The sequence below is a fragment of the Colobus angolensis genome, unplaced genomic scaffold (assembly GCF_000951035.1).
Source record: "Colobus angolensis palliatus isolate OR3802 unplaced genomic scaffold, Cang.pa_1.0 Scaffold80, whole genome shotgun sequence".
Classification (NCBI taxonomy): Eukaryota; Metazoa; Chordata; class Mammalia; order Primates; family Cercopithecidae; genus Colobus; species Colobus angolensis.
The window spans coordinates 731,116-747,201 of NW_012121821.1; the positions used below are offsets into that span (position 1 = coordinate 731,116).

Below are 16,086 nucleotides of genomic sequence, written 5' to 3' on the forward strand. Positions count from 1 at the left end.
AAAAAAAAAAAAAACATTTGTGTTTCAGTTACCTTGTTTATAAAATAAGGACTTAGCCTAGTGATCTCTAGATATCTGATCCTATAACAAGGTCTCCCCCATCAACCCACTTTCAATAGCACAGCTAAGCAATACTGACAACGTTGAACCTTACCTGAGGTCTTTGTCACCCCAGCAACTGCCAAAGACCACCTGCTCACACATATTCCAAGATAAGACCTATCTCCCTCCTTCTTCATGACTTCCTTGACTCACCTTACTTACTTGCCTCTACAAAACCCCAGGTGTTTGTTTGTTTGTTTTGTTTCGTTTTGTTTTGTTTAAGACAGAGTCTCCCTCTGTTGCCCTGGAGTGCAGTGGCACAGTCTCAGCTCACTGCAACCTTCGCCTCTTGAGTTCAAGTGATTCTCAACCTCCCAAATAGCTGGGCACCACATTCAGTTTATTTTTGTATTTTTTACTAGAGACAGGGTTTCACCATCTTGGCCAGGCTGGTCTCGAACTTCTGACCTCAAGTGATCTGTTCACCTCGGCCTCCCAAAGTGCTGGGATTACAGGCATGAGCCACCATGCCCGTCCAGAAACTGCTCATTAATGAGCATTTTTCCCTATTGCAATCACCTAAATAAAATCATCTCCTTAATTGTTCAGTACATTTTGTTTTTCAAAATATTATTAAATTCCAAGGCTAAATTTCCAAAATGGGGGTAAAGGAGGGAGGAGGGCTTATTTACTCTAAAAAATAAAATAAATAAAAATTCAGGTCAAGGTTTACTTAGGGGTACACTTACTATGTTATAATTGTTCCATGAACTTTTTAAGTGCAGGAATATTGATGAGGTTGTGGAAATAACATACAAATGAAGTTCTGACTCCTTTTTCTCTAAATTTGAGTTGCTCTGCAAAGGGGAATCTAGGAGGGAATTTCCTAAGTAAAACTCATTTCCGTTCCCACTGCACTTGAAAGGAATTTCACTTATGGAGTTGTTGTGATCTGGAAGTCCCTGGGGTTCTTTTGTGTTTGTTGTGCAAGATGGCTCGCTGACAGCCTTGCCAGTTGCTGGTGCAGACTGAGAGCTCCTCCTGGAGGGGGAAGGTAAGGGTCGAAAGGCACCTTGGCCATGAAGGGACAGCTTTTTGACGCCTGGATGAGGACAGAGAGTTGAGTCCTTGGATGGTGTACTGCTCTCCTGCTGGTCCCTGTCAGGTAGAATTTAGTGTTAAACATGACGTGCAAAATTTCACAGTAAGCAACAAAGAGAACTGGTAGTTTAAGACTCTGAACACAAATGTTTTCTCACAAAAGGAATGCTTGTTAAAACAAGGAAGTCATTTCACCTCGCTGGTAATAACCCATTGACTCGAGGAGATGTGATACTGCAATCTTTTGGTATACTTTTCTGTTTTCAGAAATAAACTGTATTTCTGAAATATATTTTATTTCATATAATGAAGCACTTTGTATATTGAAAGCATGGTGCCTGTCCTTCATGGAGCCCTGATATTTCCACTGAAAGGACTTTTTCATTCTAGTTTTGAAACCTAATTGTCCTTTAATTGTACATTGCTAATGGATCCTATAAACAAAAATCTATTCAAATAGGGATACGAAGAGAGGGGTTTTGTTTGTTTGTTTGTTTGTTTGTTTGAGACAGGGTCTTACTCTATCACCCAGGTTGGAGTACTGTGGTACGATCTGGGCTCACTGCAACCTCCACCTCCCAGGCTCATGTGATCCTCCCACCTCAGCCTCCTGAGTAGCTGGGACTACAGGTTCATGCCACTGTGGCCAGCTAATTTTTGTATTCTTTTGCAGTGATGGGGTCTCACTATGTTGCCCAGGCTGGTCTCAAACTCCTGGGCTCAAGTGGTCTGCCCACCTCCAGCCCCACCTCCCAAAGTGCTGGGATTACAGGCCTGCGCCACTGTGCCTGGCCTGAGATTTTTTTAAATGGTATTTTCTTTAATTCCCCTCCTGCTAATACTCTTCTGATTTTCCCAATAGCATCAGCACTTTTTTCAGAATCAATGCTGTGTCCTTTACCTTCCCTTTTCTCTCCAGCAGACCATGACCTTTCTTTACTTTGCTGCACAAGGAAACACGTTGAGGAAGCTTAGAAGTTGCAGAGTTTGGTGAGACCTAAATTCCAGTCCTGGCTCTGCCACTTAATGGTTATGTGACCTTTGTTAAACAAAGTTTATGAGAGGCCATTGTTTTCAACTAGCCTCCTGCGTGAGGCCCCAGCAGAACAGACCAAAACAGAAGGGAGTCCCTTGTGCTTAGTACCAGTAATCAAACTGAACTTGGAAACTGACCAGTTTTCCAGAAAAACAGATTCCAGTCAACCTAAGTCAATAATGAAGAGGTGTCCTCTGTTTTAACCCTCTAAGAACAGTAGCTTTGAAACAAGTTATCCAATTTTTGTCTCGTTTCAGCTTGCTTCAGCCTTTCTCTGCCTATAAAGTCAACCTCCTCTGCTCAGCTTTTCAGACCACTTCTCTCAATTCTAGAATCACAAATAAAACTAAATCTATGCTTATTTTGTCTTTGACATCTTAGTGGACCTAGGACTTCATTTCCTAATTTTAAAACAGAAACAATAATAGCACCCATCTCATAAGGTTTCTGTGAGGATACATGCAATGAGTTTGCAAAACTGGAAACAATATGTGCAAGCTATTACTACTACCCTATATTGCCTTGAGTTGATGGTTTGTCTTTTTTTTATTTCAATAATTTTGGGGGGAAGTTTATCCTTTTACATTATCTTCTCTCTCCCATGAGATTAGAACCGCTACGATAGTAGAAAACTACTTTGTTTTGTAGAGATGAGGGTCTCACTATGTTGCCCAGTCTGTTCTTAAACTCCTGTCCTCAAGTGATCCTCCTGCCTCAGTCTCCCAAATTGCTGGGGTTGCAGGCATGAACCTCTATTCCCAGCTTGAAATCTCTCTTTCATTTTTATAAACTTAAAACTTTTTTGTAGAGATGGGGTCTCACTATGTTGCCAGGGCTGGTCTCAAACTCCTGGGCTCAAGCAATCGCCCTGTCTCAGCCTCCCAAAGTGCTGGGATTACAGCTGTGAGCCACTGCACCCTGCCCCAGCCTACAGTTTCTTAAGTGGAATATTTAACTCATTAATTTTTTAACCTCTCATATTTCTTGGTGAATACAGTAAAATTTATAAATATAGCTTTAGAGCAGACCTCTAAAGTCTGCTTTAGCTCAGTTGCATGCACTTTGATATGTATTGTCATTAAGTTCTAAGTATCTTTTAATTTCCTTTTTTTCAGCAGTTTGATCATGATGTGTTTGGGTGTGGAATTTTTTTGAGTTTATCTTTTTTGGGGTTCACTGAATTTCTTGAACCTATAAGTATATGTCTTTTGCCAAATTTGGAGAATTTTCTGTCATTATTCCTTCAAATACTTTTTCTTTTCATTAATTTTTTTACATTTAATTAAATAATTAATTAATTTTTTTAGAGACAGAGTCTCACTATGTTACCCACGCTGGTTTTGAACTCCTGGGCTCAAGCAATCCTCCTGCCTAGGCCTCCCAAAGTGCTAGGATTACAGGCATGAGCCATTGTGCCTGGCTATTTTTCTGCACTATACTTTTTCTTCTCTGCTTCCGAGACTCTGAAGACATGAATACTAGATCTTTTGTACTGCCACACAGTACCCTGAGATTCTGTTTGTCTTTTCCTTCAATCTTTATTCTCTTTTGTTCGGACTAGATAATTTCTATTCATCTATCTTCAAATTCAATGACTTTCTTCTGTCATCTCCAGTCCAGCTATTGAGCCATTCAGTGAATTTTTAAAATTTCAGTTATTGCAGTATGTTTTTCATTCTAAACTTTCCATTTGGTCCCTTTTTTATGTTTTCTATTTCTCTGCTGAGACTTTCTGTCTTTCCATTTGCTTCAAAGGGGTTCATAATTATTTCTTGGAGCATGGTTATAATAGTTGCCTTAAAGTCTTTGGTTGGGCCAGGCATGGTGGCTTATTTCTGTAATCCCAGCACTTTGGGAGGCTGAGGTGGGAGGATCACTTGAGGCCCAGGAGTTCAAGACCAACCTGGCCAACACAGCAAGGCCCCATTTCTATTAATAAAGAAAAAAAAAATCTTTTGTACTTCAAACATCTGTGTCATCTTTGGATTGTTATTTGTTGTCCTTCATAAAATGTTGAAATTTTGCTAGCTCTCCAAATGTCAACCAATTTTTATTGCATCTGGGACATTTTGAATATTATGTGATTCTGGGTCTTACTTAAATTCTATGTAGAAGATTGATTTTTTCGAAAATCGGGCAATCAATTGTTGTATGTATTCCATTCAGGATTTTTACTTGCATTCAGTGGGAAAGGTAGAAGAAAGTGTGCTTACTCCAACTTGATCTGAATCAAAACCTTCTTGATTAATTTTATTAATATCAAAATTAAAATGATAATCAATAAAGACACCACATAGATAAAGCTAACAGGTAGCTAACAAAATGGGAGGTGATATTCGGAATGTCTAAAAACAACAAGCAGATTAATATAGAGAATGTACCAAACAATTCTGCTCCTGACTATACATGCAGTGAAAATTTTCAAACAGGTATATAAATGGAAGGCAGGGAGGGGCAAAAAGGAAAAGAAGATAGGAATAAAAGGATGGAGGAGAGTAAAGAGGAGAAGAAGAAAGTATATTGATTCTATCTCAATGCTCAATAATTTTTTTATATTTTTATAAATATTTGTTAACAGTAATAAACTGAGAAAATTGTATTAGTATATAAGAGAATATATCACTGGGCATGGTGACTTATGCCTGTAATCCTGGCACTTTGGGAGGCTGAGGTGGGCGGATTGTTTGAGACCAGGAGTTCAAGACCAGCCTGACCAACATGGCAAAACCCGGTCTCTACTAAAAATACAAAAATTAGCTGGGCGTGGTGCCACATGCCTATAATCCCAGCTACTTGGGAGGCTGACGCACGAGAATCGATTGAACCTGGGAGGTGGAGGTTGCAATGAGATCGCACCACTGCACTCCAGCCTGGGTGACAGGGCGAGACTCTGCCTCAAAAAGAAAACACAAAAAATTAGCCAGGCATGGTGGCGTGCACCTGTAGTCCCAGCTACTTGGGGGACTGCAGTGGGAGGATCACTTGAGCCCAGGAGGTTGAGGCTGCAATGAGCTGAAATCTTGCCACTGCACTCCAGCCTGGGTGACAAAGTGAGACCCTATCTGGAAAAAAAAAAAAAGAGAATATATCTATCTAATATTTTCAGTTTATTTTGAGAAATATCAAGAAATAAAGACTTAGAACAAATATTGAAGTCTTTGAATCTTTACTCTTGAGTTTCTAAATACCCTGGATTCATACATTTACACACATAGTATATTTACATAAACACAGGACTTGGTCCTATAATAGAACTAGAACAATCTATTGGATAAGAAATTCTTAGAAAATTAAGAATGGTACCTCATGCCATATTATTGCACAACAGCATTTTTATTTTTTAAATAATACAGTATTTTTTTTTTTTTGAGACGGAGTCTCGCTCTGTCGCCCAGGCTGGAGTGCAGTGGCCGGATCTCAGCTCACTGCAAGCTCCGCCTCCCGCGTTTATGTCATTCTCCTGCCTCAGCCTCCCGAGTAGCTGGGACTACAGGCGCCTGCCACCTCGCCCGGCTAGATTTTTGTATTTTTTAGTAGAGACGGGGTTTCACCATGTTAGCCAGGATGGTCTCGATCTCCTGACCTCGTGATCCACCCGTCTCGGCCTCCCAAAGTGCTGGGATTACAGGCTTGAGCCACCGCGCCCGGCCTAAATAATACAGTATTACTAGTGAGAGTAGAAAAAGAAGAAAGCCCCCCACGGGCTTGATCAAAGATTCTGAGGATGCTGAATAGTGATTATTCTGTGATTGACTTACTGATCATCAGCAGTAACAAAAGAGCTACATTTGGTAATAATACAGACTCACTATGTGCCACACAGAGTTTAAGTACCTTATATGTACATGATTTAGCCCTTACATGTCATGCCTGTGGGATAGGTACTATTATGAGCCCTTCCACCTATGAGAAGAGTCAAGCCTGGAAAGATTAAATAGCTAGCTTAAGGCAGAGTCAGGATTTGAAGTCAGCCAGTATAGCTCCAGAGCCTATATGTTTATCTACTATGAAAGAGGAATATGCGAGAGGTATTTAAAGGCCTGTTGTTTACTATTACCCTGAAAAGCAATCATACACACCTTATGTAAGTCTGATGTCCCAAGGTAACAACGTCCGTCTTGTGACCTGCAGCTTCTCATCATTAGGCCTAAAACATGGCACCTAGGAGGTGCTTCAAATCTCTGTACATGATAACGTCCTTTAGTCCTCTACTTAGTGTTTTCTATCCCACTCTGCCTTTTGTTTAGGCTTCTGACTCAAATGTTTAATTATGGAGATGACAGTGCTAGAAAACTATGGGACAGTAGACCCAGCTCCCTCTTCACCCTCTTTGTCTGGAAACTACTTCTCTCCTCTACACACAGAGCACACAGAAGCTGCCATGTTTTTAAAGACTCTGATCTGTCAGCTGTGGTGAATATTTTTCAGCAGTGTGTCATTTACTCAAGCTAGGCAACCAGAGACTTCCTTCAGGATTTAAAAATTTAAGAAAGTGGGTGAGTTAACCTTTGTCTGGTGGGTGGAAGCTGTAAAATGTGAATTTAAGACAGTCAGTGACTCGTTTGCTGCCCCATGGAGGATGTGGTGTTCAGGGACAGAAGATGCAATTGACAAACAAACATCAGAGAAGGAGACAGGGACCGAGTCCTGGGACACTCAAGCCCCCAGTTCCAGCTGTGTCTGAATTCCGTTCTTACCATTCCTACGTTCCCAGGATTCCATTTCTGAACTTTACTGAGTATTAATACCTTTAAAATAGAACACAGAGCCCAGCAATTCGAATATGCCAGATTAGACTGACAGATAGATCTATGTCTATATCTTTATATACTTCCATTTCTAAATATATCTGTTGAATGAATACTGAATTTCATGAGTTGACCCAGTAATTCCTATAAATTCCCTTTTTAAACCTAAAATGCATTTCTGTCACTTTTAACAGAGTTTTAACCTCCATAGTAACCTAAAACAACTATTGCAAACATTTACTTTTTTTTTTTTTTTTTTTGCCAAAGTCTTACTCTGTCACCCAGGCTGGAATGCAGTGGCGTGAGTAGCTTGGACTAGAGGGACATGCCTCCAGCCCAGCTAATTGTTGTTTTTTTTTTTTTTTTTCTTAAGAGATGGGGTTTCTCCATGTTGCTCAGGCCAGTCTTGAACTCCTGCGCTCAAACAGTCTACCCACCTTGGCCTCCCAAAGTGCTGGTATTACAGGCATGAGCCATCACGCTCAGCTGCAAACATGAACTAAAAACCTCTTTTATTTTTCTAAATTGGAGGAAAACAATAGAACTCTCAAAGTATCCTAGAAATGAGGGGAATTACATGCTGAAATGAAGACTTCAGTCTGGGAGCATGTGGATCCCTATTCCTAGAACTGCCCCTCCCTCAATCCTTCCAATTACAGAGACCATGTTAAGAATTTCGCTCAGTGCCCTGCTACAAGGCAGAGCCCTCCCCCGAGAAGCTCATAAGTCACATTCTACAGGACAATATTGGACATACATCAACTCTACCCAAACCTGGTTTATTATTACATGGATTTAGAGCAAATCACACTCCCACAAGCCAATATTATGCAAGCCAGGCTAGGTTGTAAAGAATATGATTATTCATTCAACAAATATTAAGCTCCTAGTATGTACCAAGCACTGGGCCAACACTAGGAATATATCAGTGCACAAGAATATCTAGGTCCCAGTTCTCATGGAGCTTGCATTCTAGTGGGAAGACAGACAGTAAGCAATGAACACGTAGTTACAACTTATGAAAGTGCAATGAAATCAGCAAAGCAGTCTGATAAAGAAAACCTGTGTGTGTTGACGGGTGGCATACTTCAAACTAGCTGATCAAGCAAGACCTCTCTGGGATGCAGACATTTAAGCTAAGATCTGAAGGACGAGAAAGAGTGAGCCATGTGAAAAGCAATGTTAAGAGGGGTAAGAAGTTCAAAGGTCTGAGCTGGAAAGAGTTTGCAGTGCTCTACTGAGATATAAGTGAGAGAAGTAAGAGATCAAGCTGGAGTGGTAGGCAATGGCCAGGTCTTGCAGGGATGTCAAGACGTGGTAAAAGGTTTATTTTCTGTGCAATGGAATACCACTGAAAGGTTTTAAGAAAGAAAGGGACATTTGGAAAAGATTATTTTGGCTTTAAGGTGGATAATGGATTCAGGCAGAGGTAGACAGCTGCTGAGAATGGAGGTGGAGGGTGTAGTTACAGATGTTGCAGAAGTGATGAGAGATGATAGTGGGGTTTTGGCCGTGGAGATAGAAGTTGATGGGTGAGTTAGAGACATATTATGAACTCAGGAGTTCCAATACTCCAGGGGAAGATTGATGTCATTGTAGATTATTTAGGCCAGCAATTCTCAAACCTTGGTAGCTAGCTAACAGAATCATCTAGGTAGCTACCAAAAACAGACAACTGAACCCTGTCCCTAAAGCTGAGGATTCAACAGCCTGGAGTAGAGTCTAGGAGTCTGTACTCTCCAGGAGCCCTTGGGAAATACTTATACATGGCCAAAATAGAAATAAACATGGACTTTTCCCATTATTCCAAGTCAGCTTTATTTCCACACCCCGGAAGATCTAGGCTAAGTCCTCACATCGCCTAGTCAGCATATAATAAGAGTGTAGACTAATCTCAAAGCAGTAACACCACATTAAGCGGCAGCAGTGGAGCTGGGCATAGGGGCGCACGCTTGTAATCCCAGCTACCTAGGAGGTTGAGGCTTTAGTGAGCCATAATCTCACCACTGTACTCCAGCCTAGGCAGTCAGAACCTGTCTCAAAAAAGAAAAAAAAAAAAAGAAGAAGAAAGGAAGCAGCAGCAATGAGTGTCCTAGACTCTAACTTTCTGGTAAGCAAATTCAAGCCCCTACAGTCTATTTAACTTTACATAGAAGGACTGCTGGGGGAAAACGAGATCTCATATTCAGTTGACTTCTCTAACTAACCTTGTATGGGATACTTAACTTTGTTAAGAAAGTTTTCTAAAAGTGTGTGGTTTTGTCTTTGTGGAAAAGGCAGAATAGTACGCATACATGAATCTTTGATAATCAAGGTCCTTCTGAACTTCGGGATTATGTTCATTAATATAGTCTGGAAATGAAATTGACGAGTTGGCCTGAAACAGCAGGCTCCCAAAGGCAAAAGCCAAAAGAAGGGGATACTTTAGTGCCCCCACTCCCTAGGATCTCCAATAGTCTTCCCCTGAGTGAGCCAGTACAAATAAATATCTATGCCACATAAAAGCAATGTATCTGTGCTTGCTAAGGAAAAAAGAGTTTCAATCTACCCCACACAAACATACAGTCTAGGTAAATGAATTCCCTAACCTCCCCTATTGCTGCCCCAAAGATCTTTTTTATAGAAATTCCAGAACCATCACTGACTCCAGGAAGGATCTAACACCAGTCCAAATCCTCTTCTTTATATATGGGTATAAACCTAAAATTTTACTAGTTTTTTTCTGCCTCCAGCCAAGATGGAGTAATAGGGACCATATATACCCTCCCACCTGAAACAACCAAAAATTGGACAAAATATATGCAAAAATAGACTTCAGGACACTAGACACCAGGCAATAAAAGATAATGAGCGCTGGTAGATGGGAAATAGTCAAGGTGAGACCTAATGATTGCCCCAGTTTACTGCCTTGAAAAAAGTCTCCAGGGCACAGTGTAGAGAGGAGGGGGGTGATACATACTGATTGTGGTCATGGTTTCATGGAGAGATAGATATGATAAAACATATATGCACAGTTTATTGTGTGTCAATCATACCTCAGTAAAGCTGTTACAACAAAATTCTCCAAATAGAACTTCTTTCCTGGAGCTGCTGGCTTTCATGCCTGCTAAAATGGAAATCCCACCAAAGGAATAACCATTTTCAATCTGTATTATTAAATTATCACAATGTGCTGGGCACGGTGACTCACGCTGGTAATCCCAGCACTTGGGACCACCGCCAGCCGAGGCAGGTGGATTACAAGACCGGGAGTTCAAGACCAGCCTGATAAACAGGTGAAACCCCGTCTCTACCAAAAATACAAAAAAAGTAGCCGAGTGTGGTGGCGGGTGCCTGCAATCCCAGCTACTCAGGAGGCTGAGGCAGGAGAATCGCTTGGACCCAGGAGGCAGAGGTGGGGAGCCGAGATCGAGCCACTGCACTCTAGCCTAGGCAACAAAGCTAGACTCTGCCAAAGAAAGAAAGAGAGAGAGAGAGAGAGAGAGAGAAAGAGAGAGAGAGAAGGAAGGAAGGAAGGAAGGAAGGAAGGAAGGAAGGAAGGAAGGAAGGAAGGAAGGAAGGAATTATCACAATATGTTATCAGTAAAAACCCAAACATAAAATTTACAGGAAGAGCAAGGATGCTTGCTAGGTGGTATGGTTTGAATATTTGTCTCCTCCAAAACTTACATTGAAGTTTAATCCCCAGTATGGCAGTATTGAGAGGTGGGGCCTTTAAGAGGTGACTGGGTAGTGAGGGCTCTGCCCTCATAAATGGATTAATCAGTTCATGGATAAGTGGGTTAATGTGTTAATGTGTTATCATGGGAATGGAACTGGCTTTATAAGAAGAAGTAGACAGACAACTTGAGCTTGCACACCCAGTCCTCTCGCCATGTGATGTCCTACACAGCCTAGGAACTCTGCTGAGTGTCCCCACCAGCAAGAAGGCTCTCAGCAGATACAACTCCTTGACCTTGGCCTTCTCAGCGTCCATAACTGTAAGAAATATATTCTTTTCATTATAAATTAACCAGTTTCAGGTATTCTGTTATATGCAACAGAAAACAGACTGAGATACTAGGGAAGGCTAGAGAGAGGACAGCACAGAGAAGGGAGAAAGAGCACAGAATGGGAGAAATGGAAACAAATCTTGACCATTTGACAAGTGTGTTGAGAACTGGAAGTAGCCAGGTAGTTCCATGAAAATGCATGATGACCATGGCACATATTTACCTATGTAACAAATATGCACATCCTGCACATGTATCTCAGAACTTAACATAAATAAAGTAAAATTTTTTAAAAAGAAAATGTGTAGTGGTGTTTTTTAGTTGCCACAATAAATGGGGAGTATTACTGGCACTTAGTGGACAAAAGCCAGGGAAGCTGAAGTTTCACAGTGTGTGGCCCCGTTCTGCACAAGTACAAATGGTACCACACAAATGCCAGCAGCACCCCTTGAGAAATCTGGTGAAAAGAATTCGGCTATACAGGCTGTTGGTTCCTTCTCCAATGCCAGCATTTTAAAGGGGTCTCAATGCGCATTTTTAAGCTATGGTTTGCAATGCTAAATAGAACACATTAGACAATTCTGTCTTGGTAAATTTTTTGATGTTTAACTTCAAATATAATCAGACCCTCCAAAGCCTTGAGAACTCTGACAGGAACACTATAGCTAACTTCTTAACCTTGAACTTAAGCATCTTTAAGAAAATTAGTTACTGTGGCCACTGTCCAACAATTTTCTTATCCAGAATAATTGGCCCTAAGGTTAAAATTCTACAAAGCAAATTTGCAATGTGTTTAGGAAAAAGAAACTTCCTAAGAAGTTATAATAATAATGAAATTTCGGTTTGGAAGAGAACTCATAGGTCCTCTTGTTCAAACTGTGAGACAGGGTGAGAATGACAGAAAGGGCAGTGAGAAAAGGTCCCTCCCCAGAGAGCTAAGAAACACAGCATGGCCCACCACGGGTTTGTGAATATCCCCAGGTAGGATTTCGCTTTTTCTGAACAGCATTTTGCAATGCTTTTCTAATCTGGATATTTCCCCTTGCTATGACCTGTCTTTCTAGGATCCAATTCATATTAATTTTCCCTATGCCTCTATATCCCTTGACCGGCAGCTCCCAGAATCCTACAATCCCCTCTTCCTTCTAATATCTAAATAGAGAAAGTGTGTAACAGTATGACACTTTGGCCGGGCATGGCGGCTCACGCCTGTAATCCAAGTGCTTTAGGAGGTCAAGGCGGACGAATCACGAGGTCAGGAGTTCGAGGTCTGCCTGGCCAACGTGGTGAAGCCCCATCTGTACTTAAAATACAAAAAGCAGCTGGGCGTGGTGGCGGGCACCTGTAATCCCAGCTACTCGCGAGGCTGAGGCAGGAGAATCAGTCGAACCCGGGAGGCGGAGGTTGCAGTGAGCCGAAATTGAGCCACTGCACTCCAGCCTGGGTGTCAGTCCAAGACTCCATCTCAAAAAAAAAAAAAAAAAGAAAGAAAAGACAAAAAAAACAGTATCACACTTTAACTTATGCAACTTTATGCAACTTAAGAAACTCCTTTTTTTTTTTTTTTTTTTTTTTTTTTGTACAGCTGCGGTGGCTCATGCTGTAATCCCGACACTGGGAGGCTAAGGTGAGCAGATCACTTGAGGTCAAGAGTTCAGTATCAGCCCGGTCAACATGACAAAACCCCATCTCTAGTAAAAACACAAAAAATTAGACAGGCATGGTGGTGGGCGCCTGTGATCCCAGATACTCAGGAAGCTGAAGCAGGAAAATTGCTTGAACCTGGGAGGCAGATGTTGCAGTGAGCAAAGATCATACCACTGCACTCTAGCCTAGGTGACAGAGCGAGACTCAGTCTCAAAAAAACAAAAACAAACAAACAAAAAAAACACGATTCCTTTTCCTCCTTTTTAAATTTACCTAGACTTCTTTCCCACCTTCCAGACTGAAATTTTCAACTGCCAGATGAACTTCTCCACCAGATAAGCCCACTAGGACCTCAAACTTAACCTATTTAAACCAGTACTTGAGCGTGATCCCTTCTGACATCCTTATTTCTTTGAAGGGCATCATTATTCAGTCACCCCAGCTGGAAACCACAGTAGTTTCTCCTTCCATCTCTCCTGTGTCAATCAAATGTTAGTACTGTGGATTCTGCCTATGAAATGTCTCTTCCATCCATCCCATTTTCTTTATTCTTGCTACCACTACCCCAGTTCACATTCTAATGACTTTCCACCAATCTCTGGTCTTTCCCCACTTCAATCCATTTTAAGCACAATCGTCGGATTATTTTTCTGTAGTAATGGTTTTTATATCATTCTCATGGTCAAAACTTTCAATAGTTTTTTCAAATCCTGTGAAATGAAATGTAAAGTCTTCATCTGGACTTTTAAGACCTCTTCTCCAAAGTATGGGCTCCATTTCATTTTCAGGTCCCATTTTCAATCCCATGGTGCTAACACATGTTCCATTTCTTTCCTGCCTGGATCTCCTCTTCCACTATTCCTCCAACTGCAGTGTTCCCATCTCCAGGCACCATATTCCTTTACCAAATGTCACCAGGCGTCTTGACCTGTCCCCACAACTGAATATCATCTGTCTCCTCTTTAAATCTCTTTGCATTGCTCAGACTCATTCAGGACACTGCATATGTGGACTATGCATTTTCTTTATTTGTGCAAACGCTGTATATCTTGGTTAGAATCAGCTTCTCAAGGACAGGATCTATGACTTACTCATCTTTGTATCCATCATAGGGCCTAAACATAGTGTCCTACACAGAACAAGACTTCAACAGATGTTTTTGAATTTAATTTTAATGAATTATTTACCTGTATTGTGACACCTATATGTTCAGTAATATATAGAAAATTAGAAAAACTATATATTTAACTGATTTGAATTGAGAAAAAGTTCTCTCAAAAATACTTTCTTCCTTATTGCATACATAAGATTAACAGAAGCCATTAGTAGAGAAAAAAAATTAAGAAAAACAAGTTGCAATGTAAAAATGTTTTGATTAGCAAGTTAAACACATACTCCAAACAACAATCTCACCTGAGAGGAGATTCATTCAGACTTCTGGGCTCTTTGATTCTCCAAAAGGCAAGGCCATTCTTTTCTTCCTTGACTTAAAAAAAAAATAGTTATTTGGTCATTAATTAAATAATTTGATTGAGATTATGAAGAAGACCTAGTCACACATACTGATTGAATGACTGTTCATAAATCCTCACAAAAATTGTAAGTCCAAAATTGTAAGCTGGGTAGCATGATGGAGCAAAAAGAACTTTAGCTTGACATGAACATGTCCTCGGACAAGCACAGTGGCTCACACCTGTAATACCAACATTTTAGGAGGCTGAAGTGGGAGGATCACTTGAGCTCATGAGTTCAAGACCAGCCAGGGCAACATAGTGAGATGTCATCTCTACAAAAAATAGAAATATTAACTGAGTGTGGTAGTGTGCACCCGTAGTCCCAGCTCCTTGGGAGGCCGAGGCTGGAGGATCGCTGGAGCCTAGGTGGTTGAGGATGCAGTGAGCTATGATCACACCACTGCACTGTAGCCTGGGTAACAGAGCAAGACCCTGTCTCAAAAGTAAAAAATAAAAATAAAATGTAAAAGGTAGGGCCTTTTTGGAAGTGATTAAGTCACTAGGTCTCTGCCCTCATAAACAGGATTAGTACCCTTATCAAAGGTTGACGGGAGTGCCGTAGTCCCACTGCCCCTCCCATGATGTGAGGACAAAGGATTTCTTCCTTCTGTCGTGTGAGGATGCAGCAAGAAGTTTCCATCTCTGAAGCAGAGGGCAGCCCGCACCAGACACTGAGTCTGCTAGTGACTAGATCTTAGACTTCCAGCCTCCAGAACTGTGAGAAATAAATTTCTGTTGTTTATAAATTACCTAGTCTAAGGTATTTTGTTATAGCCGGATAAGGTGTATAAGGTGGATAAGGTGCAGGATAAGACAGTGGTCCGCTGTTATTCTGTCTTTACAACCTCTCCCTTTTTTGAAGAATTGCTCTCTTCCTAAAGTTACCATGAGGGTCCTCATCCTTAAATTAAAAAAAAAAAAAAAAAAAAAGACTTTGCTCCTTCCGTGAAACAAATGATGCTTAAGTTTCAGTGCCCCTGACCGGGTGCGGTGGCTCACACTTGTAATTACAGCATTTTGGGAGGCTGAGGCAGATGGATCACTGGAGTTCGAGACCAGCCTGGCCAACATGGTGAAACCCAGTTTCTATTAAAAACATAAAAATAGCCAGGCGTGGTAGTGTGCGCCTATAGTCCCAGCTACTCAGGAGGCTGAGACAGGAGAATCGCTTGAACCTGGGAAGCGGAGGTTGCAGTGACCCAAGATTGCACCACTGCACTTCAGCCTGGACAAAAGAGTGAGACTCTATCTCAAAACAAACAAAAAAATAAAGTTTCAGTGCCCCTCAGTGCATGAGTTCCTTCCAAAGTCTTAGGAGAGACCCTAAAACTGTGTTAACATGGCCAAATGTTTTTATAAGAATTGCAAAGAGAATAATCCACCTCTTCAACCACAACAATTTAAGACCACAGGCTCTTCTTCCCACTTTGATTTTTCTTCCATCTCACTTCCTCTCTTGAGAGTGGCTGTAGGCACTTTGTATTTGTAGTTTCTTCTGTCCTGATTTCTTTGGAGTGCTGTGGGTATTGTATTTGTACAATGTAAAACAGACGTCTTAGTTATTTCAAAGGGAGCACTCTCCAAATTCTGTGAGTTTCAGTCCCCATAAAACCTAGATCCACTCCTGCCCTAGCCATAGCTGATGGGTCTATAGGTGGACTGCTGACCCAGTCTGGGCCAATCAATGTCTTGCCCCGGATTTGTGACATTTGTTCTTGAGAGACAGGTCTAGAAGTCTTTAGAGCTGGCTGGACCCTAGGAGGAGGTCCTGGCCAGGCTGCTCAAGCCCTGGAACAGGCACCTGGGTTCCTGGTCTTCCACTATTTGGCTCTTTTGTTTCCCTTTTGATTCCCTAGGAGACTCCAAAATCTCCCAACAAATTCCCCTTGACATCAAGATAGGCAGAATCAGTTTCTTCTATTTGGAATTTAAGAAACTTTAAGACCCCAATCAACACAATCACTTGTAAAAATAGGCATTTCACAAATAATGGTACTAAATGTGAT

The 16,086-nt window shown here is 41.2% G+C and overlaps 1 protein-coding gene across 2 annotated transcripts in view; it reads right to left on the minus strand.

The window, feature by feature from the left end:
* The window catches only part of LOC105502623 (chromosome unknown open reading frame, human C12orf56), a 115,905-nt gene that overhangs the window by 46,675 nt on the left and 53,144 nt on the right, over window positions 1-16,086 (minus strand). The window contains exons 3-4 of one of the 2 annotated variants that reach the window (XM_011929222.1): window positions 13,980-14,052; window positions 792-1,200 (exon numbers count right to left, since the gene is read on the minus strand). In XM_011929222.1, the coding sequence (XP_011784612.1) occupies window positions 792-1,200; window positions 13,980-14,052 (482 nt within the window). The remainder of the gene's footprint in view (window positions 1-791; window positions 1,201-13,979; window positions 14,053-16,086) is intronic. The other variant, XM_011929223.1, reaches the window with a different exon arrangement.